The sequence below is a fragment of the Neodiprion fabricii genome, chromosome 5 (assembly GCF_021155785.1).
Source record: "Neodiprion fabricii isolate iyNeoFabr1 chromosome 5, iyNeoFabr1.1, whole genome shotgun sequence".
Taxonomy (NCBI): domain Eukaryota; kingdom Metazoa; phylum Arthropoda; class Insecta; order Hymenoptera; family Diprionidae; genus Neodiprion; species Neodiprion fabricii.
This window is the reverse complement of record NC_060243.1, coordinates 21856989-21882014: the sequence shown is the minus strand read 5'-3', so window position 1 is coordinate 21882014 and position 25026 is coordinate 21856989. Positions and strand designations below refer to the sequence as shown.

At 43.3% G+C, this 25026-nt stretch overlaps 4 protein-coding genes across 10 annotated transcripts; 1 reads left to right on the top strand and 3 right to left on the bottom strand.

Annotated features, from left to right (window-relative positions):
- Positions 1 to 220: 220 nt before the first annotated feature.
- Positions 221 to 9468, bottom strand: LOC124182039 (V-type proton ATPase catalytic subunit A-like). Its single transcript, XM_046568819.1, has 8 exons — positions 9281 to 9468; positions 8536 to 8892; positions 6559 to 6853; positions 6220 to 6483; positions 4938 to 5800; positions 3857 to 4288; positions 606 to 1210; positions 221 to 284 (listed from the first exon to the last, which is right to left on the bottom strand). The coding sequence occupies exons 2-7, from the start codon at positions 8683 to 8685 to the stop codon at positions 641 to 643; spliced, it is 2574 nt and encodes an 857-aa protein (XP_046424775.1). The 5' UTR covers positions 8686 to 8892; positions 9281 to 9468; the 3' UTR covers positions 221 to 284; positions 606 to 640.
- A 1235-nt stretch (positions 9469 to 10703) lies between these two features.
- On the bottom strand, positions 10704 to 11588 carry LOC124182281. The gene is made up of 3 exons (XM_046569315.1): positions 11524 to 11588; positions 11144 to 11454; positions 10704 to 10918 (listed from the first exon to the last, which is right to left on the bottom strand). The coding sequence occupies exons 1-3, from the start codon at positions 11545 to 11547 to the stop codon at positions 10762 to 10764; spliced, it is 492 nt and encodes a 163-aa protein (XP_046425271.1). The 5' UTR covers positions 11548 to 11588; the 3' UTR covers positions 10704 to 10761.
- Positions 11589 to 14127: 2539 nt separating this feature from the next.
- LOC124182772 (cyclic nucleotide-gated cation channel beta-1) lies at positions 14128 to 18006 on the bottom strand. Of its 7 annotated transcripts, XM_046570434.1 has the most exons (15): positions 17856 to 18005; positions 17658 to 17787; positions 17377 to 17530; positions 17172 to 17305; positions 16920 to 17069; positions 16591 to 16850; positions 16406 to 16495; positions 16128 to 16315; positions 15906 to 16047; positions 15672 to 15831; positions 15412 to 15623; positions 15065 to 15330; positions 14857 to 14977; positions 14650 to 14790; positions 14128 to 14581 (listed from the first exon to the last, which is right to left on the bottom strand). In XM_046570434.1, the coding sequence occupies exons 1-15, from the start codon at positions 17880 to 17882 to the stop codon at positions 14342 to 14344; spliced, it is 2415 nt and encodes an 804-aa protein (XP_046426390.1). In that variant the 5' UTR covers positions 17883 to 18005; the 3' UTR covers positions 14128 to 14341. The 7 variants fall into 7 exon arrangements, with proteins under 7 accessions (XP_046426390.1, XP_046426388.1, XP_046426386.1 ...); XM_046570432.1 differs by having other exon boundaries at positions 16591 to 17069; positions 17377 to 17524; positions 17856 to 18006; XM_046570430.1 differs by having other exon boundaries at positions 16591 to 17069.
- Positions 18007 to 21265: 3259 nt separating this feature from the next.
- LOC124182740 (esterase E4-like) lies at positions 21266 to 24764 on the top strand. Its single transcript, XM_046570364.1, has 9 exons — positions 21266 to 21544; positions 22437 to 22722; positions 22799 to 22984; positions 23056 to 23261; positions 23346 to 23517; positions 23586 to 23752; positions 23897 to 24047; positions 24136 to 24271; positions 24424 to 24764. The coding sequence occupies exons 1-9, from the start codon at positions 21281 to 21283 to the stop codon at positions 24590 to 24592; spliced, it is 1737 nt and encodes a 578-aa protein (XP_046426320.1). The 5' UTR covers positions 21266 to 21280; the 3' UTR covers positions 24593 to 24764.
- Positions 24765 to 25026: the final 262 nt, after the last annotated feature.

The following is a 25026-nucleotide window of genomic DNA, read 5'->3' as shown; positions in this document are numbered from 1 at the left end:
GTATTTGTTTGTCGAGTATGTATAATATACAAAACACACGTCGGTGTATAGTAAAATTTTATTTACGTATACAGTGTATCATGTTTCTGATTTAAATACCGTTCATAAGAATATTTATTATTGTATAATTATAATTACAACCAACAACGGTTGTATTAATATTTATAACGACGATGTTGCGCGCTGTTGACGCCAGAATTCTTGACGACTTTTCAGAAAGGCGATACCCTCCTCTGCGTAGGCCGATATGTGCTGCGCTGAAGCTTGATGGGGTGCCTTTATGTCTGAAATCAGGCAAGGCCAGTTTGATTTGCGAATCAAATTTCGTTTTCGAAATTTATAGAATTTGATTGTTGGATATTTTGTTATATCATTCGTTAGAATTTCACATTTAAGTTTAAGTCTCAATCTCATGTAAATGTCATCGACTGAATTTCGCGGGCTAATTTTAAGTCGTCCAAAAAATTGGGAATCAAATCTATGAAATTCACCCGCTGCATATACTATGTGTGTGTTCTTGCGGAAAAATTGCACGAATTTAATAATCGATCGAACCTCTATTCCGTCCCAACTTGTTTATCTTATTTTTGTTTTAATTAAAGAACCGTTAAGGAGTATCTCCGCGCTTCTGGGAATCTAATTAATAGTCCTGCAGGTTTCTGAAAGCCTGGACCATGTCCTCGTACAGCCGATCGAACTCCATGCAAATATTCTCCTCGCCGGTGATGCCGGGATCCTCGAACTTCATAGAAGTCAGCCTGTAGAGAATATCGCGCATCGCGTCGCGGATCATGTTCCAGGTGATTCTGTTTTCCGTGGGGGTGGTAACTGCGTCGACGGCGCTCCTCGCCATGTCGTAGAATCCGATTATGTTCTTCAGCATGCCGACGGTCTTGTAGAACGGACAGAACCTGTCATAGACAGAGTAGCTGTTCTGCTGAAGAAAGTCGTCCTTGATGATCTTGGCAACCTCTAGGGTGATTTTATCACTCTCCGCCAGCGAAGCCTTTCCTACGAGCTGAACGATCTCGCTCAACTCCTGCTCCTCCTGGAGTATCCAGCAGGCTTTTGTCCGCAGCGGCGGGAACTCGTGAAAGTTTTTGTCATAGAAATCGTCGAGGGCTGTTCGGTATTTACTGTACGAGATAAGCCAGTTCACTGAGGGAAAGTGCTTGCGCTGCGCCAGCTTCTTATCCAGGCCCCAAAATACCTGGGCCAGGAAGTACAAAGTTGTCTATTCGGTTGGTCATATCAGAAATAACATTCGTAGCTGAAAACATTCCATTTGCCTAGCAACTGTTGGTGTATCGAGAGTCGAAACCAATATTTTCACCGTGATTTTGAGAATTACGAATTACCCAAGACCTCTGCGAAGTGGGTGCGCATAAACTGAATAATCAAACTATATTACCTAGAGTTGCTGTTTTTTTTTCGCAGCATTATTATTTTGGACTCCTTTTTTCGCAACTTGGAAACAGCTATTAAGTCTCCGCCCTAAGAGTCAACCATATCTCGTTTCTACTGCAATACACGTACACTAGGGTGGTCCAAAAAAATCTTTCTTTTTTTTCAAAGTTACACGTTCAATAGTTGTTGGAACAAGAAATAAGACGCCTGTTATAGTTTGAGCCCTTGATATTAATATTTAGTGGTTTCTGAACGCATAATTCCATTTAATTATTACGCGAAAATACTTTTAGTTATTTCGGAATCTTGTACTCAGTAACGAGGCAATACATGTATACATAAATGTCCGATACAATTTTTCGTAGGGAATTCAATGCTCTACAAAAAAGGCCTGTTACAATTTTTTGATAACTGAACACTTTCAAAAGTTTTTCAAAGTTAAGTTTAAAATCATGTAAAAATTCACATTCTTCGAGATTAACAGCGAAAATACTAGACTTGTCGTAAAGCATTTCAACCGCCATAAAATCATGTCATTCAATTAATTTTAACTAAAGGAAATTTATTTTTTACTCACAAAAAGGTGCTTTTAAAGTGAAATTACATATATAACATATTATTACTTGTAGTAATTGCGGAATAAATTTGCTTAAGTTGAAAATTAATTGAATGACATGATTTTATAATGTTAATCTCGAAAAAAGCGAATTTTCACATGATTTCAACTTTAACCGTGAATAACTTTTGAAAGAGTTGAGTTATCAAGAAATTGTAACAGGCCTTGTTTGTAGAGCATTGAATTCCCTCAAAAAATCTGTCTCGAACATTTTTGTATACATATATTGCCTCGTTATAGAGCTAAAAAATTCAGTAATAACTAAAATTATTTTTGCGTGTCAATTAAATGTAAAATGGAAAATTGCGTTTAGGAACCACTGAATAATAGCCATTGTCGGGAAAAAATAGCCGTCCTGAATCAATGTCCACGTGTGTATGTACAAGTGATTTCTGCAGACTGAATTCTCGATTATTAGAATTTAGTTGATGGTGAAATTATACTTCAGCAGGTCTGCTGTCATCCCGTTGGGCCTGAAATAACATTCGACATCAGACGAGTTCCGAAAATCAGTTTAGAGTTAAAATAAAATTGTCAGCGTGTCTAATAGCGGTCATTTTTATTTTGCGCAAAACTTCGAATTCACCTGATAAACATGTGAAAAACAATGTTTTTTTTCGGAAATCAAATCTAAAATTGTCGGAAAGGAGACCTTCGAAAATTGAAGAATTTAAATAATACCTTTTAATATCCATGAATTGAACCCGTGAAAATCATTTGTATATACACATGGACAGTGGATTTGTGGACGACTAATTTTTCGGCTGATTGTGAGTTGATAACGTTGGTAATGCAAAATTCGATATTTCCGATGTAATGCGCCATTTACACGCATTTTTAAATCCGGTATTACTACGTCGGCCATAGTAAAATCGGAATAACAGCCACCGTGTAAATGTATTCTATGATTCTACATTCCCAATGTTATCAACTCAGCCGAAAAATTAGCCGTCCACGAGTCCACTGTCCATTTGTGTACACTATCGCCCCCGGGATAGGCTACCGAAGTTATCCCTTAGTGGCCACACGGGATAACTAGTCACTCTGGATTCAGAAAAAGTGAAATTATTAGCCCCTCCAGTAATTTTGCAAAATAAAAAATACTTTTTGAATGATCGGCGGATATTGTTATTTTTTTATGGTAGTGGTATATGTTGTGCGTACAGTTCTAGAATTTTAGCCCTTAGTATTGAAAAATGGCGGAGTAATAAATTTTTTCTGAAAAAAGCCATTTTTGTTGAATTTTCACATATATGACCAGTTTAAAGTTTTTAGAATGCCATCTATAAATTGACCGATAAAAATCATTAGAAATGTTGAAGAACTCTTCAACAAACATGAAACAATCGGTTAGAAGTCTTAAAACACCCATATATATGTCTTGTACAACTAGGTTTTTCAGCGTGGGGTAACGAGTTACCTCATGCGGCCGCTATATGGCCTGGTTGAGGTGTGGCCGCTAAGGGTTAATCTGGATTTTCATGGGCAGCAAAATGCTACCGCAGTATTTTGCTACCTATAGTTCTTGGCCAATAGGCATGCCAAGAAAATGGGTAATTCACATTCGGCGCACACGTGGTAGCGCTAGAGTCAGTTTTGTAGGAACTCTAGGTATGTACGCTTCCCTTACGGAGCTTCCCTGCTTTATTAACATTCCTATTGGTCAGAAACTCGACAGCAATATACTGCGGCAGCATTTTCCCGCCGGTGAAAGTCCGGTTATAACTTCGGTTGCTTCTCCCGGGGGCGACAGATACTGTGATCGTGTGTGTACATATGTGTTATGTAGTGCAAAAAACGGGTATGGTTGACTCCTTAATATTACTTCCTAACCTGGACGATCCCGAGAGTCGCGCTTGTCACCGGGTCCGAGAAGTCGCCGCCCGGAGGCGAGACGGCACCGACAACGCTGACGGATCCCTCACGCTCTGGGTTCCCGATGCAGAGGACGCGGCCCGCACGCTCATAGAAGTTCGCCAGTCGTGCACCTAGATAGGCCGGATATCCAGAGTCCGCCGGCATCTCGGCCAGCCGGCCGGAAATCTCTCGGAGCGCTTCGGCCCACCGCGACGTTGAATCGGCCATCATCGAGACATTGTATCCCATGTCCCGGAAGTACTCGGCCAGAGTTATTCCCGTGTAGATCGAGGCTTCCCGTGCTGCGACCGGCATGTTAGATGTATTTGCTACCAGCGTTGTTCGCTTCATTATTGACTCTGTTGATCCATCGATCTCTACCGAGAGCTCGGGAAAGTCGCGGAGTACCTGAAGGAACGTTGAATCCGTTCGGGGTAAATCATTGACCGGGGCTTGGATGGATTTGAAGATAAAAGCGGTGTTATAGATCGAACGGCCGGGGGCCCCCTGAATCAAAACTTAGGAATAAGAGAAAAAAACCCTTTACAAAATCTCCACCTGTGTTATTTGCGTTAATGGTAGTGAACACGAATGAACCTATATTGGACTGTGTGATATTAATGATGCCAACAAAATTGGAACAACACAGACTAAAATTGTAAGATATCGACAGTTTAGGAAATTGTTTTACAAAGAGAATGTTCGAAACGCTTAGACTCTGGTATTTTGATCCGATTGTATAGTGTTTTTGATACAAATTTATCATAATATAAGCACTATCAAGAACACTCTTAGGCGTGTAGATAATAGTAGCAATTGATTTCAGAAGAACTTTGGATGAATAATTCAAGCAACGTAAAATAACTCCATTGATAATTTGTCTTTAAAACAGTCCTTATACGGCCTCAAGTAACTTTACGTTATTTAAAACATGAGAACGCTTGTCTTCATGATTTTAAACGATTTGTATGGGATAAATTCATAGTATTCGAAATGAATACACAGAGATTTCTCGCCAAAGATGTAAAACGATGGTTTACATTCCCTTTCCCAGTACCTCGGACATTTCATTCCCGCGTTCTCCGCACCCTACGTAGACGATAACGTCCGAGTTTGAATACTTGGATAGTGACTGCGAAATGACGGTTTTCCCACATCCGAACGCTCCCGGAATGGCGGTGGTCCCGCCTTGGACGCAGGGAAAAAGAGCGTCGAGGATGCGTTGGCCAGTTAGGAGAGGATGATTGGCGATCAGTTTTTCGCTGTATGGCCGGGGTGTGCGGACGGGCCAAAGTTGGATCATCGTGTGACCCGTGAGCTGCCCGTCGAATTCGGTCTCGAGGATGACCTCGTCGACGGCGTACCTACCGGGAGGCGCGATGTACGTCAGGGTGCCCCTGGCCTTCGGGTGGAGGAGCATCTTATGCTTGACGAGGGTGTTCTCGTCGACGATGCCAAAAAGGTCACCACCGGTCAAGTGGCTCCCCGGCCTGATGTTGAGCGGCACGAAGTCCCAGGAAACGTTCCTGGACAGGGCGGGAACGCTGACACCTTTTGGGATGTAAATCGAACCCGTCAAATCGTGGATATCTTTCAAGGGACGTTGAATCCCGTCGAAGATGCTGCCTAGGATTCCAGGCCCTAGTTCCACGCACAAAGGGGTCCGCATTCTGAAGACGGGGTCGCCCACCGTCAGGCCGCTGGTGTCTTCGTAGACCTGAACCGTCACCGCGTCGCCGTCCAGTCTTATCACCTCACCGATCAGCTTGAAGTATCCGACTCGCACCACCTCGAACATCGCCGCCCCCAGCATCTTCTTGGCGATTACAACCGGGCCCGAGACGCCGAAGACGTAACCGATCCGAGACTCGACCTCGTCGTCGTCCATCATTGCGGTTATGTTGGCAGGATACGACAAATCTGAACCATTGACGAGGAGAGGAAACAATCGACGAATTCTCGTCATCATATATTCGTCGTTGCTTGCTTCACAGCTATGGGTGATTGTAACCGATGGGATACATATTTACTTGCCGATCAAGAGGCAAATCGTTTCGAATGGTTTCAAAGTGATTTCAAACGGTTCAAGCGGTTTGAAAATGATTCGAAAAGTTTCAAAAGATTTTCAAATTATTTCAGGCGATTTGAAAACAATTACAAATGTTTTCATTTTTTAGAATTTTTAAACGACTTCACGGTTCGAATTAAAAAGTGATTCCAAGCGGTTGCAAACTGATTACAAGCAGTCATCAAAAGTGGTTTGCTATTTCAACGAGTAAATACCGCTTTGGTTTATACTTACCGTAGGAGAACCCCAAAAGCAATCGCTTCCCACTTACCTGGGTGTTTCAGCAGGTTCTGAAGATATTTTTTGTCGACCTCCAGCTGACCCAAAAGCCGCTGATGAGCCGTACCGTTCTTCTGACCGCAAGGCGTGCCCGATCTCTGACGCCGAGGGGCCGGCTTCTTCGAGGGTTGATCCTTCGGCTCGAGCTTTGAAGCATGCTGAGTTTTTGGTAGCTTCGGCTCTTCCGGCGGCTGTGCAGAATCCTCAGCGCTGTTCTTGCTGGTCAGCAGAGCGACTGGAATCGGGGGAGATTTGTCTGCGGATCACAGCGGAGGAATCTGTTAACTAAAGAAAATCCGAAATACCAGTGACCAAGGAAGTGGTTACATACCTCCGATTATGTTTTGGATTGCCTCCTGGGCTTTCTGGACACCGAGACGAAACCCATCGAACTCCGAACGAATCCTCATCCCTCGGTAATAGTAGACGAGACTAAGCTCGAAGTCCCCGAGGTGGTAGAGCGCTTCGGCCTTGTAGTACATCGCCCTGGCATTGCTCGGGTCCCTCGAGTTCTCTTGGAGTGCTGCTTCCGCGTCATCCAGTGCTTTTTCCGGTTCTCCCAACAGCAGGTAACACTTACTCCTAGCGATCAGAGCGTTCTTGTCGCCGGGACTCAGCTCCAGGGCCTGAACAAAACGATAGTGAAAACGTGAGATGAGTGACTTGAACCGGTTTGGGGAAATCGACGTCCTGAAGAACAACGCTATGCTGAGCGCGGCAAGAAAAAACCTTGTTGACGAAGTTGATGGCTATCTCAACGTCCCCGGAACGCATTTCGCGAGCAGCGAGAGCGAGCATCGCACCGGGTTCCGCCTCTTCTGGTATCTGAAGTGCGCGGCTGCGGTCCTGGCGACGCTTCATCTTGAGGGATTGCTTGATGTCGCGACTGCCCATATTCACGGCGGCGGCGCGATCCTTGTCCGTGTAAACCTCTTCCTGGCGTCGCAAGCCGCAGTTTTTCCGACGCTTCTTCTTCTTCGTCTTCTGGGCCCTCATTTCCGTGTCCAAGGCACTGGCCGGCTGGCGTCGCTTCCGCTTCTTGTCACCCTTCTTGCGTCTCGACGCACCTTCATCCTTCAACTCCGAGAGGGTGTCAATCGTCGCGTGCGCCGTCAACGTCGAGCCGTTTCCTAACGCCTTAAACTCACGTCTTCCGTACTTCCCTGACTTGCGGCTAGATCCCTTTTCTACCGTCTCCTCGAGCCCGACCCGGACAAAGCTCAGGAGGAAGTCGTTGTCCTGCATCGTCTGGTTCAGGATGTCCCTCGCCTGCGTTCCGGCAGCGTCGGACGCCCCCGAGGTGACGGTTTCGGCGTCCCCCATGAATCTCCGGCTCTTTACCCTCGGGATTTGGGATAAGCTGATGCGTGGAGCACGACGCGTTACTCGTGTACCTTTTCCCGAATTCTAGCATAGCCGATCCGCGGATACGTGTGGATATCGACACCTTAACTAGGTGGCTCGTCGCCCTGGCAACTCAGTCAACAACGAGTCACGATCCTACATATTGTACTTTTCGTATACCTATAATCTTACACGGATTCTCTCACATGTGTGATATCCACCGCATGCGAGTGTGTGTACCATATGTGTTGTGCGTACCACCCATGCCTAAGAAAAAAGTAAAGTAAAGGAAAGGAAAGGAGAGGAGAGGAGAGGAGAGGAGAGGAGAGGAGAGGAAAGAAGGACCCCCACATGTCGCATGATGTGCGACGAGGCCCTAACGATTCCGCATGAGCAGCTTATGTGCGCGAGAAGTTTTAGCGGAGAGGAACTTGATCAGGACTAGTCGCTGCTCTGCCGACACGCTTTGGCTGTTCGAATCAGTTGTACCTGTTGAAGATGAGGAAGACGGCGATACGATTCGTCGCCAATTGCACACCTACAACAACAATGGGTCATCGTTCATTGACTCACTTCGTCAGGGTCTTGTTCGCTGATCCTCATACAAGGTTTGTGCACTCGCTTTTGTCGATCAGCGATCGAACACTGTTTCGGTACTTTAGTGACCTACTTTAACTATGGCACTCCTCTCGTCACCTGTTATTAATAATTAGAACTTATTTCAATAACTAATACTGCACACGAGTACGATCGGCAACATATTACAGTTGATGTAAGAGAAGTTTGGAAGCTTTAGCTAACGTATCGATTTGCTTGCGCTGATCAGATAACTGAACCAATTTTACGATTACTATTCGATTTCCATTACCGTGAAGAATTGAAGCGTGATGGGGAAAGAGAGGGCCAAAGGAGTTTGTGCATTACAGTGCCTATAATCTATATGCGAATTATGAGGCTGACTGACCTGGTTGTAGGAGTAGAGAGCCTTGGAATAATTCCCATTCTTCAGGTGTCCAGCGGCCTCGTCGACGTGAAGTTTCGTCTCCACCGCCACAGCCGAGACCTTGTGCTTTCCAGGTTTCCGGCTATTACCGCCGTTTGGATGCGGTGTCATGCTAGGTTTTCTTTTTACCGCTTTTGCTGATCAGTTTTTCAGCGTCTCAGCCAGGCTCGTGATTCATATTTGTGCCAGTTCATGATCCCGACCGTTGGAAATCAAGGTAAGAAGATGAAGAAGAAGAAGATGAAGAAGAAGCAGAAGAGGAACGCCTGCTGTTCCGATGAGTTCAGTCCCAGAGTTTGCAGAACAGTGCAAAGAGTTCTGAAGAACGAAAGAGCTAGGTATGCCTCTGCAGGATCGTGAGGTGGATCGGAGAGAAATGGATGAAAAATGGTAAGCTTCATCCTCTCGCTTCATGATTAGCAATTTTTTGCACGACGTTTTAGCCGAGACAGGCCGTGCCTGGCATCCGCAATGTATGGAGCTGGGTTTTGAATCCAGTAATTGCCGCTGGCAGTGCTCCGGTACCCGGGTGAAATTTATCATTGTTACAACCCCTCTACCGCCGACCGCTAATGGTAAAGTGAAACTATAATTTGTCGTTTCTTCATCGCCACGCCCCGACGAGGATGAAGATAATTCGGTAAGTTTTCGGTAAACTTTGTGACATACTGAGCTACAGATTTGACTAAATTGCTGATATACTTACCGACAGCATGGTTTTTTCACCGACTTACTTTTTTTTGTTGTTCACATTTCCAGAAGCGTCGTTGATGATGAGTAAAAGAACACGTACTTTGACATCGTCGTTATACCGTTGGTCCGAAATATGAGGAGAACACGACAACCGATCAGTCAGCCAAGGAAAGAGCTTAGTGTTCTTCCCGATAACAGTGGCTGTACTCTGAGCGGGATAAGAGAAGGCAATAAGGTCAGGGATTCGGTTCGTCTGGAGAAACAATAGCTCGCTGATCCGATCTTATGCCGGGAGCGCGCAAGCTCGGGTTCACTTAGCGTGTCTGCCACGCGGTTATACCTGTGCCCGACAATTATCCGCCGGCTGACTTGGTCGATTGGGATCTCGACAAGGTGACTGACGGATCGAAAGGACAAATAATTAGACGTCAAATTACTGGGGCACCCCGGTTCCCCCCGATAACCGTGGATATAAGATCGCGTCCCTGCACAGCCTATTTATGCGACAATTGCCATACTGTTTATTGCTACCGTTGCATAGTGCAGTAACTTAGTGTATTACACTATCTTTCTGCCAGGAATTTTGTCAACCGCGCGGCATGCGACGATCATCGAGGTAATTACGCGCGCACTGCTGTCTGACAAACTCTAAAGTTTGAGGTAAGGAAGGGGAGGAATCATGCCCGGAATGCGCAAGCTTGAGTTCGCTCATTGTTAGCGTGTCTGATATGACCAAGGCTGTAGTTATAGCTACGGCAACCCTGTACTTAACTCGGCAATTAACTAATAGCCCCGACGGCCACGGGGCCTATCAATCCCTGAGACTTGTTTCCCCTAACCCTTAGAGCAAAGGCTCATCGACGTTCATCACCTTTGATCAACCGGTCTGTGTAGTCTTAATGCGAATTCATCGATACACGGATTGAGAAGCATAGCATGATACTCTTCGTCGGAGGGTTTTCACGACAGCGGTACTCTTCAACGTTCTTCTTACCCTGGTTTTTTCGATGCTGCTGCAGTTGCGACAAGTTGAATTATTCCGCAGACTCCGGACAGACCCAGAAGCCAGACTTGGACGACCGATGCAAGGAACAATACTGGGGTATATTCTCGAGTATTACATCGAGATACCGGCTAATATTTCCATATAATTATTAATCGATAGACGAATGAATGAACGAGGGCCCCCCTTGCGTGTTCCGGATTCTCTGATATTGGTATTGAACAATGTTACGTGTACAGGGTTCGCGGTCTGCAACGGCTTATTATTAAGCCCAAGACGAATGTCTGTCGTCACGCCATACCAGAAACCCCATCCCACTGTTTTCGGGACAATCGCGTCGACGTGCATTACGGATTTGCGGAAAAGTTGGTGGTGACGCCGAAGGAAAGGTACTTGTAAGAAGCTCGCAATTAGGTTATTAGTATTGGTGCAGTATTTTATTGAACAACCGTGATGAACTAAGATTCGTCAAGAGGCAATTACCGGTATCCTTAAGCTAGGGCTTTTCTTTCGGCGTTCTCTTTATAGCGGGCGATATCGTCCGCGCCAATGGTGTATGAGAAGTCTTGACCGGCAATATTCGTGTGGACAGAGATCCGTCCGTTAGCGTCGAAATTAGGTTTCTCGGCAAGAAGCTCGGTCGTATCCCTGCAAGAAAAAAGTTTTTATAAAACAATGCGATCATCGTGCAAGCACCAGACTTTGGTGAAATTGGACATCACCGGTCAACCGATACCATCTAATCGAAAGTATGCTTGAAGTCAACAGTTGACTCTACAGCGCAGCTGACTTTGGGTGCGCTAATGTACCGCAGAATGCGTCAGGTTATAATCTTGGTCGACTAGAACCAAACGATGATTGCAACAGACTTACGAGATTACTCTGTATCCGTTTTCGTCAGAAACGTAGACGACCGTTCGCTTCTCGACCCCATTGCTGTACCAGTATTTTCCCTCAACGCGTACACCGTCCCTGACTTCTATCCTTCCCTGGGTCACATCCATTATACTGTCGACGAGGATGGTAGTGAAATTGTATACGGCATTTTCGGCCTGCTTGTGGAACAGCCTTGCCTCAGCCTCACCCCGCTCGGACTCGGCTACATCCTCTTTCGACGACTGTGCCGCGTTGTCCTCGAAATCCTGGGCGAAGACTCCGGCAAGGAGACCAGCGAGAAGGAGAAGCTGGAAGAGAAACAAATCTGTTTATCAACCGCGATTCGTTTCGAAATATCTACATGAAATTCAATTTACCTTAAACGCAGCTGGGACAGTCATGCTTCCTGATGATATTGATCACGTACTATTGAATGTCTCGGTATCGACCTATTTATATACGAAACGATAGACCAGTTGCCACTAATTACTCCCTCTTTGCCCCAAGGGGTGATGGAGTACGTGGATTTTCTTGAAATTTCAGTGACCTTCATCACTGGTGTCTCTGTACTTTCACTTTTTCGATTATGCATCCGTGCTGTTATCTTTACCCTTAAGCGATAATTTCCACACTATGATATGACAGATATTTCTAATTTGTCTTGAACTTTAGCATCGAATGGATCAATAATTGAATGAATGGAACGCGAGTGGAATTATTAGTCCAATTAAGTGAGAATTCCACTTCGGAAATTGATGCTCGTGATGAAGTTGTACTCAAATTTTTTTTTCATGCCCCTGAAATACGTATTTGATAAGTCTACGCAGAAAAATCTTGACGCTTCATTTGTTTAACATTTTTTTTTCTAAATTGTTAATGCCATTCGATAGAACAGGTTTTTCTATACAAAACAAATATGCGTCACAAATTCCTAACATCAAAATTGATACATCTATAATTTGTTGAGGCACCACACCACGGTCAAAATCTTTTTTTTCGTTTTTTTTTTTTCATTTTTAGACACATGCATGTTTCAAGAATGCTCTTACCAAAAGGCATAGACCGATAACCGTAGTGAATCGTCCCCAGACGGAAACCTGGATCACCCTTTGAGAGTATGTTGGTACTAATGAGATACGTTGAACCTGCAAGCTTCAGACCTCTATCTATTTTGGTTTTTAATAAATCAAGATAAACGAAAACTCAGAAAATATCTTTTGTCTCAGAAGCAGCTGAACCGATTTCAATGAAATTTGTACACATTACAGTGTAGATAATGGCTATACTCGGAAAAACAACAGCTCATAATCTTCACAATAATCATTAGAAACAGGCGATTTTACCCAATATTTTTGTTTTCTTATGACAACTTTCTAGAACAATTTTTAAACTAACTTTATTTAATGTCTTTATAAATTTAAACGTTATAATTTTATAACGTTTGAGTTTATTAAGGGTCTTATTTTTCTTCACGCTTATCTAAATTTAAATTATTTCTGGTTTATGCATTTTTTTGAATGGAATTTCAATGATAAATTAAAAAAAATTAAGTCAACTACCTGAATCCCCCATTTTCGATTCTAATAATTAGAGAGAAATTAACGACAACAGAGTTAGGGCGGCTAGGTGGTCTAGTGGAGTAAGTCTCCGGTAAAGCATCTCTAGATACCAGGTTCGATTCCTGGCTCCGTCGTTAATTTTTCAAATTCACCAGTTTGTCAAATTTACATATTTCAACAAAAATTCTCTCGTAGATTAATGATTTGCACACCAGCATCTCATTTATTAGACGGCATTGCCGTCTTACGGGCTTCTCATCGGAAGCAAAGGATTCAAAAAGGGTAAACATAACATCTACACACTACAGTCTCCTCACATCGTGCATGCAGAGAAGAAATTCTTAATCTAATAATTAGACTTTGAATTTCTCATAAGAGATCTAAAATGACCGTTCTCAGCGTTTTTGAAATTGAATAAATTTTTCGAACTTTTCACCTTCACATTGGACTTGCCATCTAGAATTTCTAAAATCTGATGTTAGATTCATAACTAAAGATCTCAAAAATCCCTGGGTACCCACTTTCACGGCTAAATTCTTTCAACTCTTTCAGTTATTCAATTATACAAGTTATATTACCGTTAAACAATAATATAGTCAAATTTAGGGCTTAGTGTGAAAAATCTGGGGGTGAACTTTGCTCCTTTTTTTCATTCAAAACATTTGTCAAAAAATGAATTTACGAGCAACTATTGCCTTTACATTATTTTACATCATTTTTGTTTCTATATTGACTGGAGTATATGAACAAATCATAACACCCTTGCTAATTATTACCAACGTTGCTTCTTTCATCAGGATTAACTATTTTCATTCTTGCACGTTTTTATATAGTCCAACCGATCAGTAGTTCCGGGCAGAGATTTTCAATGATTTATACTTGTAATTTTCAAATATACTGGACGAAAATAAGCCAGTGTTTGAATCAGCAGAACTTCAAAGTCTACAAACCCATTTTCGCATAGATGCAAAATGACTTCTGATGTTAGTTTGAAAAAACTAAGAACCGTCACGAGACCAATCATCTTAACTTCCTATCCGAATCATTTGATGTTATATATAAAAGTCTTTAGCAATGTACGAGAAGGACAATTTTTACACATATGTAGGTATTTAGAATATTTAGCTGCATAAATAAATGTTGCGCATTATATTGGATTAGAAAACAAATGTTCCATAACACTACCGATGTTTTGGGGTAAACGAAAGTCTGAAGTACTTGCCTGCATTTTCCTCGGAACGAAGAACCACGTAATCATTCAGCGTGAGTTGTTACTCTATTAGTAACTCACCAACGACAATCGAGTGCAAGTGAAGAAAGTTTTACTTACAGTACACTGGATATTCCATTGCCAGTGCCGATTAGCCTTCGAAAATTTAGCCTCAATGTATTTTCGACAGTGTGACAACGCGTAAGAAACTTTCTATTCATTCAAAATTTTATTCACTGATTTTTACGATGGTCCCGTTACAGTAGTAAAAATAGACATAACGTTGCACACTCGATCACATTTAATACAAATATTATATCTAAAAATAAATGCTCAGTCCTAACAGATGGCACTATGATGCTATAAAAATTACTCCGGTCTTGAACCTCTTGTGAACAGATAAATGGTCGGTCAACCTTTATTTCGTCAGTGCATCTCTCTGTGGACGACAACCATGCACTGAAAAGTGTTGACATCTCTGAGTCCGAGGCAGGGTTCGGAGGTGGTTTTCTTGACACGTCTTTCGTGACAAAATAGGCTAGTGTTATTGTTCACGTTGACATTCTTCTTCAAACACGTTGCAATAGCGTTCGATCGTGTAATTGGCATGATCCGTGGTGCCCGGGTCGGCTTTGCGGTTGACTTTCTCGCCAGTTCGTCGCTCGCCTAAAATGAAACCCACAAGTGTAAGATAAAAATACTGACACTAACAGTACCTCGTCGCTTATTCTCACCGAGACCACCTGCAGATACGCTGGAATGAAGAGACTCGAGCCCACCGCTGCTGCTTCTCTCTTCTTGTCGCCGTAACGCTGCATCCTCCGCTGGGAGCCGTACTTCAGGAGTCTTGCCGTCATCGACTCCTCCGAAACGACCTGAAACGAGATCGGAGGTTGGATAAATCACCAGCAGATCGTCGCAACCGTACTGCGTGCTCATACCTGGAGGACAGTTTTTATCAGCCGTGGCATTTCCAGCGGAGGATCTTTCGCCAGCTTTATCACCTCCGACTCGCAGTCCGTTAGAGGTCTTTCCCGTGCGGCGTTCTTTCGCATCAGGGACCTGATGGTGTCGAGCAAGCATTACAGAGAAGAAGTCAGTGAGAACGAGAGGTCTGAGAATACTATTCCCTAAATATAAGATTCGCACCTCGCTTTTTTCTTGAGAATTTCTTGGGCGTCAGGATAATGTAGGATAGCCTCGTTAAGGTCTGACTTGCTCAGGACGAAAAGGTTCGAAAAACCGTGGGATCGGACGTCCGCCGTTCTCCTGTTGCCACCGTTTAGGGCCAACAAGCTTATTTCTCCGAATACCGAGCCTTCCGTCAATGTTGCGAGGACCTCGTCGCCGGTAGGGCCTCCGATCACCTGGACTTGCCCGGTCTTTACAATGTACATCTCCTTTCCAACTTCTCCCTGAAAAAGCAGATGAGCATTTGTAACATGAACGTTTGATGAATTAAGCGATAAATGCTCAAGTTTATGATGATCCACCACCTTTCGACAGATTGTGTCACCGGGAAGATATATCACCGGGCGTAACTTCAGGACGAGTTCTCTCAGCAATGCTTCGTCACAGTCATGAAACAACTGGACCTTGCTGAGGGTCTGAATGTGAACGTTTATCGCCACGTCGGTCTTCATCTTTATTGGCAGTGAATCCAGTATCCTGCCTTCATCTGGAAGCAGCACAGAGGTATTGGTTGACGCTACGTTACAATGAGCTTTGAAAACATATTATAAAAACATTCACTAACCAAGAGTATGCTGCTGTTCCCAAGTGAACGTGAACCAGAGTTTCACCCGCTCTTGAAGCTCCCGGGGCAAGTTTAACCGACGCATGTATTCCAGAGTTTCGTCGACCAGCTTTCGGTACTCGGTTCTGGAGTAAGTCGCCGTTGTTATTATGTCGCGAATCTGTGGAAGTGAACGTGCTTTAGTCGTATCAACAAGTTTCCAGTGCTCCCTGACCTCTGGTCTCGTGATTATACCTGGCCGATTAGTAAAGCGAAGACGAATACTCCCATCAACCAGCTTGCAGTCATGAACATGTACTCGTACTCGTTCTCTGGTTTTGGGTTCTTGCCGATAGACGTTGCTGTCTTGGTCGCGAAGTAGAAGCACCTAATGTATCTGGTAGTTTTGGTTTTTTAATTTTTTAGTTTCGTTTGATTATAAAAGATGATAACCAGCTACAGTGGAATGGAACTCACGCGTTTCCAACGCCGTTGAATACCCAACCGTTGCTACCGAGGCCCTCCCAAGCCGAAAAAGCGTAATAGGCACAGGCGTTGATATGGATGAGGTAAAGCATGTAGGATAAAGTGCGCGCAATGCGGACAATGTGAGGATTCGACAGTACGCTGTCCATACAGTTGTATAATTCCCAGAATGTCTGTATCTGAAATTATTCGGGGATTTGCTAAAGAATTCTTCGGATCTGATCGACTTGAACTTTGGAGGCGAGGAATTCTGCTAATCCTTATCTTACCTTCAAGAATCTAGGGATCCTAAGAAGGGCCTGACAGTATCCGTAAGCGAAATACAAAACGTCGAGGGGCAGCAGCGACAGAATATCCATCTGCATTATTGGAACAAAGCGATTTAAATCAACCAGTTCAATCATGCGTGCGATGAAGTACTAAGACGGATTGTATCTTGGTGGCTACTACAGACCTTGAATTGCCATTTTCTCATATAGTTTTTCCTCGTAAGCCTTGGATCTTTTACCCAGAAACCGTCCTCCAAGAACATCACGCGCGGTCTGACCACGACAATGTCAACCAGGTAGAAGAGGTCAGCGACATAGTCGCAAATGAGCCAGATCACAGTGTTCTTCGTATTTTGATATGGAAACGTGCTCCGCAACGGAATAACGCAGCAGTTATAAGTGAAACACAGTGTGACGCTCAGCAACCAGTAAATATAAGTGTAACCTATCGAAAAAGATAGCAAGAAGATCAACGTCGATATTTCGGGTGCAAAAATGGGTTTCAATTTTATACTTTGCGGATCTATAGTTTTGTTCCAATCGATGTTTTTAAAACGCCACCACAAACTCCGAGGCTGATCGTCTGTATTCGACCAGCCGTTGTCGTCCTGAATTGCCGTTGATATTCCAACCTGCGTCGCGTTCGCGCAGTTGCAGTTGTCCCCTGTATATAAGCATCGAATTAACGCGTTAGCCGGGAGCTTAAAAATCTACAAATCATACTGCCAAGCTTCTTTTAGGATATTTCTCACCTTGCCCAGCTCACCTTGTTCGCTGCTGGCGGTCGAAGGTGTTGGCGGGAAATCGAGACGTCGACGAATTCGCTGGGCTCGTTCGGTGAACGCGCGTACAAGATGCTGCATTCTTTCTTGGATGAACAGCTGACCGTTCGAGTGAAGACTGGAGCAAAAATATGCATCTAAAATCAAACCCGGGATGTCGTCGACTAGACTATAAATTGAGTTACCGACATGTAAGCGTTGCTCCCAGACTCGCAAATCCCGCGATAATTGCTCCTCTCTTCCTCACTGTGTTTGGTGAGGCGAGGAACTTTCTCGTAAAGCTTTTCCAACTCCTCGAGGCCCGTCAACGGATCGGGATCCGCTACTCTGGGTCCATCTGTAACTGTGATCAAGTCATTTTTCGATGGTCGCCTTATTCTCTAAGGCTTTCGAATCGCCGGCCACTCGCTTTTGGAGAGAAGACTGAATTGAAATGTTACAGCATCATAAGGTTGTATAGTACATTATACCCGATAGCAACCGCTCGCTTGAGTTGTTCGGGCTATAGAGCAGGCTGTGATCACCGTCGCACCAGGATCCTATACTTGGTTTATCGGACGACATTCTGTTTAGCTCTAATTGCACCGGATATACCATTCTCTGGAAGAAAGAAGAAATGTAGGTACAGAATTCGAATCGTGGCTTACGGGCCTCGACGGCTGTGATACCTTTTTTAACAATCCCATTCTTTCCATCGCCGTGTTTGAGCAGGGACTGAGAGATATCTGTAGAACGATACTACGGAGTTTGCGCTCAAGAATCAATCGATAAGCGTACCTCCACTTTAGCGTACATGCTGAGAAAGGGTCATGGCTGATTCGCATATCCCCAGGAGAAAGGTATTCTTATTATTGCCTGAATTGAACCAGCAATGGTCAGCTTGGTTACATCAATCCTGACATATGTACTGTGTATGAGACTGTACATACGTGTTTCTCACTTAGATAGCGTTTACGTGGAATGGATTACGTAATGGCGGAAAAATTAACCACCACAAGATTTGGTTCTCCATGCGTACCTTTCGAATTGAAGATTTTTCATTGATCATGTAAAGCAGGGAATTTGAAAGACAATAAATTTGGATGACAAGATTGGCTCTATGATCCAGATTTGATTTTGCAGTTCAAACATACCGAAATAAAAGCTGACGATGCAGTGATTATCGAACTGTCCAAGGAAATCAATCTACGCATTCTATTTCAAAGACTAATCACGCATCATTTGATTTTTTAGATTATCACAGCTCCCGAGGCGGATCATTAAAATCGAATTCTAGCTACGAGATTTACTGCTGGTAGTTATGATTTTCAACGTCATGCTCAGGGCAATCGTTCGGCATGGGCTCGCTGCGTTTGAGTTAACGGTCCCGCGATCCATGCTGTTCCCTAACTCTGGGGAGAGCAGACCAATCGAAGAATCATTTTTCAACCACTGAAAAATCGTGCACTGAAAAAACTATTTGCCATTTTTTAGAAATCTTTCATTTGAAGTTCAACAAACTTATCAACTTATTCCGACAATGCGTTGATTCCATCGATGAACTCGCTGGTTTATTAGAAGGAGCTGCAATTCGTTAGATTTCGCGTGAAGAACGAGACCATCCGACTCTTGCAATAATCGACTTGTCCTGTTTTTCGCACGTGTGCGGAGTCTCTGTGACTCGGTTGTGCAGTTTTTGAATGATATATTCAATTTCAAGTCTCCCTTGAAGCTTTTTAATTCGTAAAAGTCGCATAATCCACAAATGCCAGCAATCCATACACCCCCTTACCGAAGCCTATGTCTCGGAAACTACTGATTTTTGGGACTTATATTCATGAGCTTTTAATTGGGATGATATGTACTATAATAATATAATATACTGGAAATCCAGCTAATTCGACGGGGAGCAAATGTCCATAAGGATTCTGCGGGGTCCTTTAGTTAAAATTTACATCTCTACGCGTGCTCGCGAAATATATTCGGCTGGTGTCTCTCGCTACAAAGACCTCAGCAGATCCTACACTCTGTTGACGTTTTTTTTTTTTTTTATTTCAAGATTATACTTATGGTGTACTCAAATTGCTAATGCATAAGAATATATACGTATACATTTATGCATCAAAAAGAGACAAACGACGATAAATAATCTACGATATATATTTGTTGTCATTTTAATATTCATGATAATAAGTAACTAATAAATTGAAGTTGGATCTACTTACATTTCAAAAGAACGTTTGAATATGAAAGTTTTTGTGTCATGTAGGTTACCGATATGAGGGAACACCATGAAAGAAAAGAAAATTGAGTATTGGGTGCAATATCCGGTTACGATAATGACATTTGAAATATTATACATTTTAATATAATCCAAAAATGCTATAATTTTCACCCGAATACGATAAAATTACGTCCCCTGTACGATGACAGGTGCCATCTTCAGTGCTGCCAATACTGATCATGTCATCAGGTGAGTTTAACGGTTATTGTGAAGACTATTTTTCCGAGACATTAGCCACAGCGAATCGCTACTGAATATGGATGGTCATTGTCACGGCAAGAACTTATCAAATTCACGCACAAATTTACACCTTTACTGAACTCAGCTTTCGTAAGAATACCTAAGTGTATACAAATTTATACAGGGTAATTTATTCGTAGCCGAACATGAGTGATATGTTAATGTGGAACTGGGTAGAGATTCGTGGTTGTTTAGATCGAATAAATGACCCTGTATGTTGCGTAAAACGCAGGTGTGGATTGCAACGCCAAACTTTAATATTTTTTTCATCATGAACTAGTGTTCTGGAGAACTTCACTGGTTGGTTGGGAGGATGAATACGTTATTTTCAAGACTATCACCCGCCTCTGGAAAAATTTTGTTAAATACGAGTATGACGACCGGCGATTTTATCTACTCAATGTATAATTTCCCCTCCTACCATCCTTTCTCCGTTATGAATCCAACTCCTGCAAGAGACACGGTTAGTTGAAAGCCCGGACCCTACGGTCCTACCCCGGACCTAAATGAGTTCAATTTTTAGAATGTATTCGGGTGGAGTACAAATACTACCGTGAATCCGGACTCTGGGCGTGCAACATTCTGGGCGAGGCTTTACGACAAATGAACCGCATCAAAGCCGTGACTTTTTGTAGTGCCAAAGTTCAGCAGAATCTCATAAAATCTAAGATTGCAATTTGCAAAATGCATTTCCACAAAATACATTCGCAATTAGTGAAAGATACGATCACAATAGTATCCTCTCTATGGTTAATTTTTGTACCAATAAAGAACAATCAGTCCAAACTCAACCTTGTACACTCGGTAAGAATGGCCATCCATCCGATTAATATCTTCGTGCGGATGATTATGCTTTAAGTCGAGACTCGATTATTGCTTGGGTGCCGATGCAGAACCAACGTTGGTCAGATATCTTAAGCCGAAACTCCATTATTGCTGGGATTGCCGATGTAGAACCAACGCTGGTCAGATATAGTAAGCCGATATTCGATTATTGCTTGGGTTACCGATACAGAACCAACTTTGGATCGCCAGTGTACGCTAATTCTCAACCGTTGTTAGGATCACCAATCCACAACCAACGTTGGGCCATTATAGGATGCCAATCCTTAACCGTTATTACCACTTCCGATACTGAATCAGTGTCGAGCCGACTTGAACTACCATTATAGGGCCCTTATATCGGTAAATCAATATCAGAACGATACTGCCCCGTTTTATATCAAGGCTGAAACTAGCAGCCAAACGTTCTACCGTTGAAACGAATCAGGTACAGTGAAGACCGATAATCAAAATTTTGTGAATTACCTTGAATCTCCAATACTTTTATAGCATTATGAGGGTAAAACTGAACTGCATTTTTCTATTATCACAAAGTTTAACATGTTTGGCTACTAACTATGGCCGTTAGCTTCAGCATCATGTTTTATAAGAATAGCTGACATCGCATGATTTCTGCACAAGTTCTCGTCTATCAAGCTATTATTTGTGCATGTACGATAATTAATGTCCCAGCACGTGATCTGCGATAAGCTTATAGAATGAAGAAACGGATTCGCTTTGAGGGGGCAGAGGAAACTATCTCGCGCCATGATCGCTGCCAAGTTGAAGCAGCTAAATCGGTTAGACAGTCGTCACCGTGGTGTCATGGGAAAGATCGGCTACGTGATCGCGCTTGCCGCGCTGTTTCTGGGTCTAGGTTATAACTACTATTTCACCTACGACTACGTTCACGTGACCATCGACAAAGGTGTGATTCGCGGATTCAAAACCACCACCTGGCGCGGCGTTCCATTCTTCAGTTTCAAGGGAATACCCTACGCACAACCACCGCTGGGGAAGCTCAGGTTCAAGGTCAGTGAGCACACTGGCACTGGTTATTAACACGAAAGTGACACTCGATTTATGCAGGTGAAAATACACGTGAGCATCTTCGATGTCAGTGGAGTTCAGAAATAATGTGCGATTTCATTATGCTTATCACGATGATAATTATTTGGTATATGATCGATGTAACTCACTGTTAAGTATCGTCAGATAACTTACAAGCTCAGAAATATCATCGCTGCTGATTACAGTATGCGAACGAACCGTATCACTCGTGCAGACATAGCGTGCGGTCAACCGGTTACGAAATGACCTCGAAATATTCGAATTATCCGCAGTGACTCTCTAACTTATAGACACTTGTAGCTATATCTCTATACCACCTCTATACACATATATTATAGCAGTGAGTCCGGGTAATAACGGCACTGAGCGTCGCATGAGTATCCGTTTGAATCGCTGATACCTCAGTGGTTGTCAATCGGCAAACAAACAAATGAAAGCGTCGACGTTTTACATATTTACACATTTTATTTCCATATAATAGGCATTTTTTGGCGATCGACTGGTATAAGAACCAAGCTGTACCAGAACGATATTGTGTGTAAACGTATACTATATCACGTAAACTAAACTTCGGTTCATTTTGGTACCTGTACCAACGGCTCGCCAAAAAATGCTTAATATGTAAGCAACCATGGTGCAAGGATACTTCGCCAAAATCCTTCGAGTTGCCCCTTGGTCAGATTTAAAGCGTGGTAACACAGAACGGAGAATTTTTCCTCAACTCCCGCGGCTGTTGTCACTGACATTTTCAATGTCTCAAATCTCGTAGTTTAATCTCGAAAATGTCTCCCTGCTCCGCATTGTTTACCAAAATCTGCGAACACTCGTATAGCTTACCACACTTTCCAAACAGGCTCCACAAGAGGAAACTGCGTGGTCGGGAGTCCGAGATGCGGTTTCGCACGGCAGCATATGTCCGCAACTCGACGTAGCGTTGCCCATTTTACGGGGTGACGAGGACTGCCTCTTCATCAACGTCTACACCCCGTCTTTGGGATCCGAACGCCTCTCCGTTATGTTCTGGATCCATGGCGGAGGTTTCGAGCAAGGTTCCGCCAATGACGAGATTTACGGTCCGGACTATTTCATGGGAACCGGCGTTATCCTTGTCACAGTGAACTATCGCCTTGGCGCACTCGGTCCGTATTTCGTACCCCGAGCAACGAGAGTTACTATCCTTCATCAAATGCGATAATTTTTCATAATCCACTCCAGGGTTCCTTTCTTCCGGGGACGACGATGCCCCCGGCAACACTGGACTCAAGGACCAGGCTGCGGCACTCCGCTGGGTAAAGCGGAACATTGCAAGATTTGGCGGAGACCCTGAGAAAGTCACCATATTCGGGGAGAGCGCGGGAAGCGCCTGTGTCCATTATCACATCCTGTCCCCGATGTCGGCCGGTATACTTGATTCATACCTTCAAGTTTCGCAATATCGAAGCACTTTGGTACCAAATCCAACCTGTTTTTAGGCCTCTTCTCACGCGCTATCGGCCAGAGTGGATCGTCTCTGAATAACTGGGCCTATACCAATGACGGGGCCGCGGTTACGATACGACTCGCCGAATATTTGGGGGCAAAAAATCTCGGCCAGAACACGAAACGGGCTGTCGATTTTTTGAGGACTGCGCCCTACTCGGACATCGTCAAGGCTCAGCAAGCGCTGAAAACTCCGGAGGTCATTATTTCGTGTTACAGTCATTGAAACTCCAATTTTTTCTTCGGCCCGACGGATGATTGATGAAATGAAATTTTTTTTCAGGAGGTCAGGATACGGAAGGCTTTTCTTTTCGTGCCGACCGTTGAAAAGGGTGTCAAGTCCGAGGAGGTCTTCATGCCCGATTCACCTCTGAATTTACTGAAATCTGGCAACTTCAACAAAGTCCCGTTCATCACTGGCTACAACAGTCACGAAGGCTACTTCTTTACGAAAGGTAACAATCTGAGGGTTACCGTCAGGGAACTATGCGCAAATATTGACAGAGGTGATCACACGTTTCAGCGATAGCGAAACCGGAGATAAGAAAAATGGCTCTTGAGGACACGGAGCGATACGTCCCACAGGATATCAAGAATGAGGTGCTGCGAAACGAGCTAGCTACCTCCATTCGCAAGTTTTATTTCAAAGACAAACCAGTCCACCCTGACAAGATCGACGATTTCGTAAACGTAAGTGCACAATAACTTCCTTAGAAAGCTCACTTGTAGAAATGAATCCCTCAGTAAATTGAAAAGTCGTTGATCGATCGTTATCTTATATTCGCTGCGGATCTTCATTACGGTTGATTGGTACTTCGTTATTTCTCCTCGCAGCTTCACTCGGATATAACATTCATAGCAGGAACCAACTTGGTAGTGAAACTTCTGCTCCGTCATAGCCAGGCGCCCATTTATTACTACGTTTTCGAGTACACCGGGAAGCTAAACCTCGTTAAGTTCATACTATGGATAGAACATCTTCCAGGTTGGTAGATCAGCTTTATTATATAACATTGAGCGATAAAACAATGGTCGGAAATACACAAGAAAACTATTTTCATTCATGTCAACAGGTGCGTCCCACGGTGACGATCTTGGATACTTGTTTTATCAGAGAATTTTGTTCTGGAGAAAACCGGTGGCTGGTTCAGACGATGAGCACGTGATCAACACAATGATCAGACTCTGGACGAACTTCGCTAAGTATGGGTAAGTGCGTTCCTAGCTGTTATCTTTAAGTAATTTTATCACGCAGATCTAATCGTTATGATCTAAACCGAATACTATAATTACTTATTTTGTTTACTTTGGCCCCTCTCAGCGTAATTCATATCATGATAATCGTTATCTGTCTGTACCAGGAATCCGACACCGAACGAGGATCCCTTGACTTGGAAGCCCGTAACTCCAGACGAATTCAACTTCTTAAACATTTCTGGACGTGATACCAGACTTCAGATAAATCCTAATCAAGAACGTCTCCGATTCTGGGATGAGGCTTACCAAAAATCAACGATAATCGATTATTGACGTCGAATGTCAATGAAATAGTGCCATGTAACTTATTGATTGACCCAGTTTTATATTTATTCATTTGCATATCACATTGATAAATCCTGATTATATTTCAGACATATTGCATACACTGTAATCACTGTTGATTTGAATGTATAGTCAAAATAATAAAGATATTTAAAAAATCAAAATATAAAATAAATAAGAATGGTCAAAAAGCGCTTGCATCATATTGAGTCCAAGATCACTACACTAGAATGCTTACGGAAGGGACTTGAACGAGGTTCTAAAACTGTTCGATGACTTAACGTTCAACCTTGATTATCAACAGAGAACTCATTTATCAATTCAAAACCAAAATTCTGAAAGTAATGCTTCCTTCAGCCGATACCGTCAACAGGGTTTTCCAAAATAAGGAATCACTGGGTACTGGCGTGCTCAAGATTAGG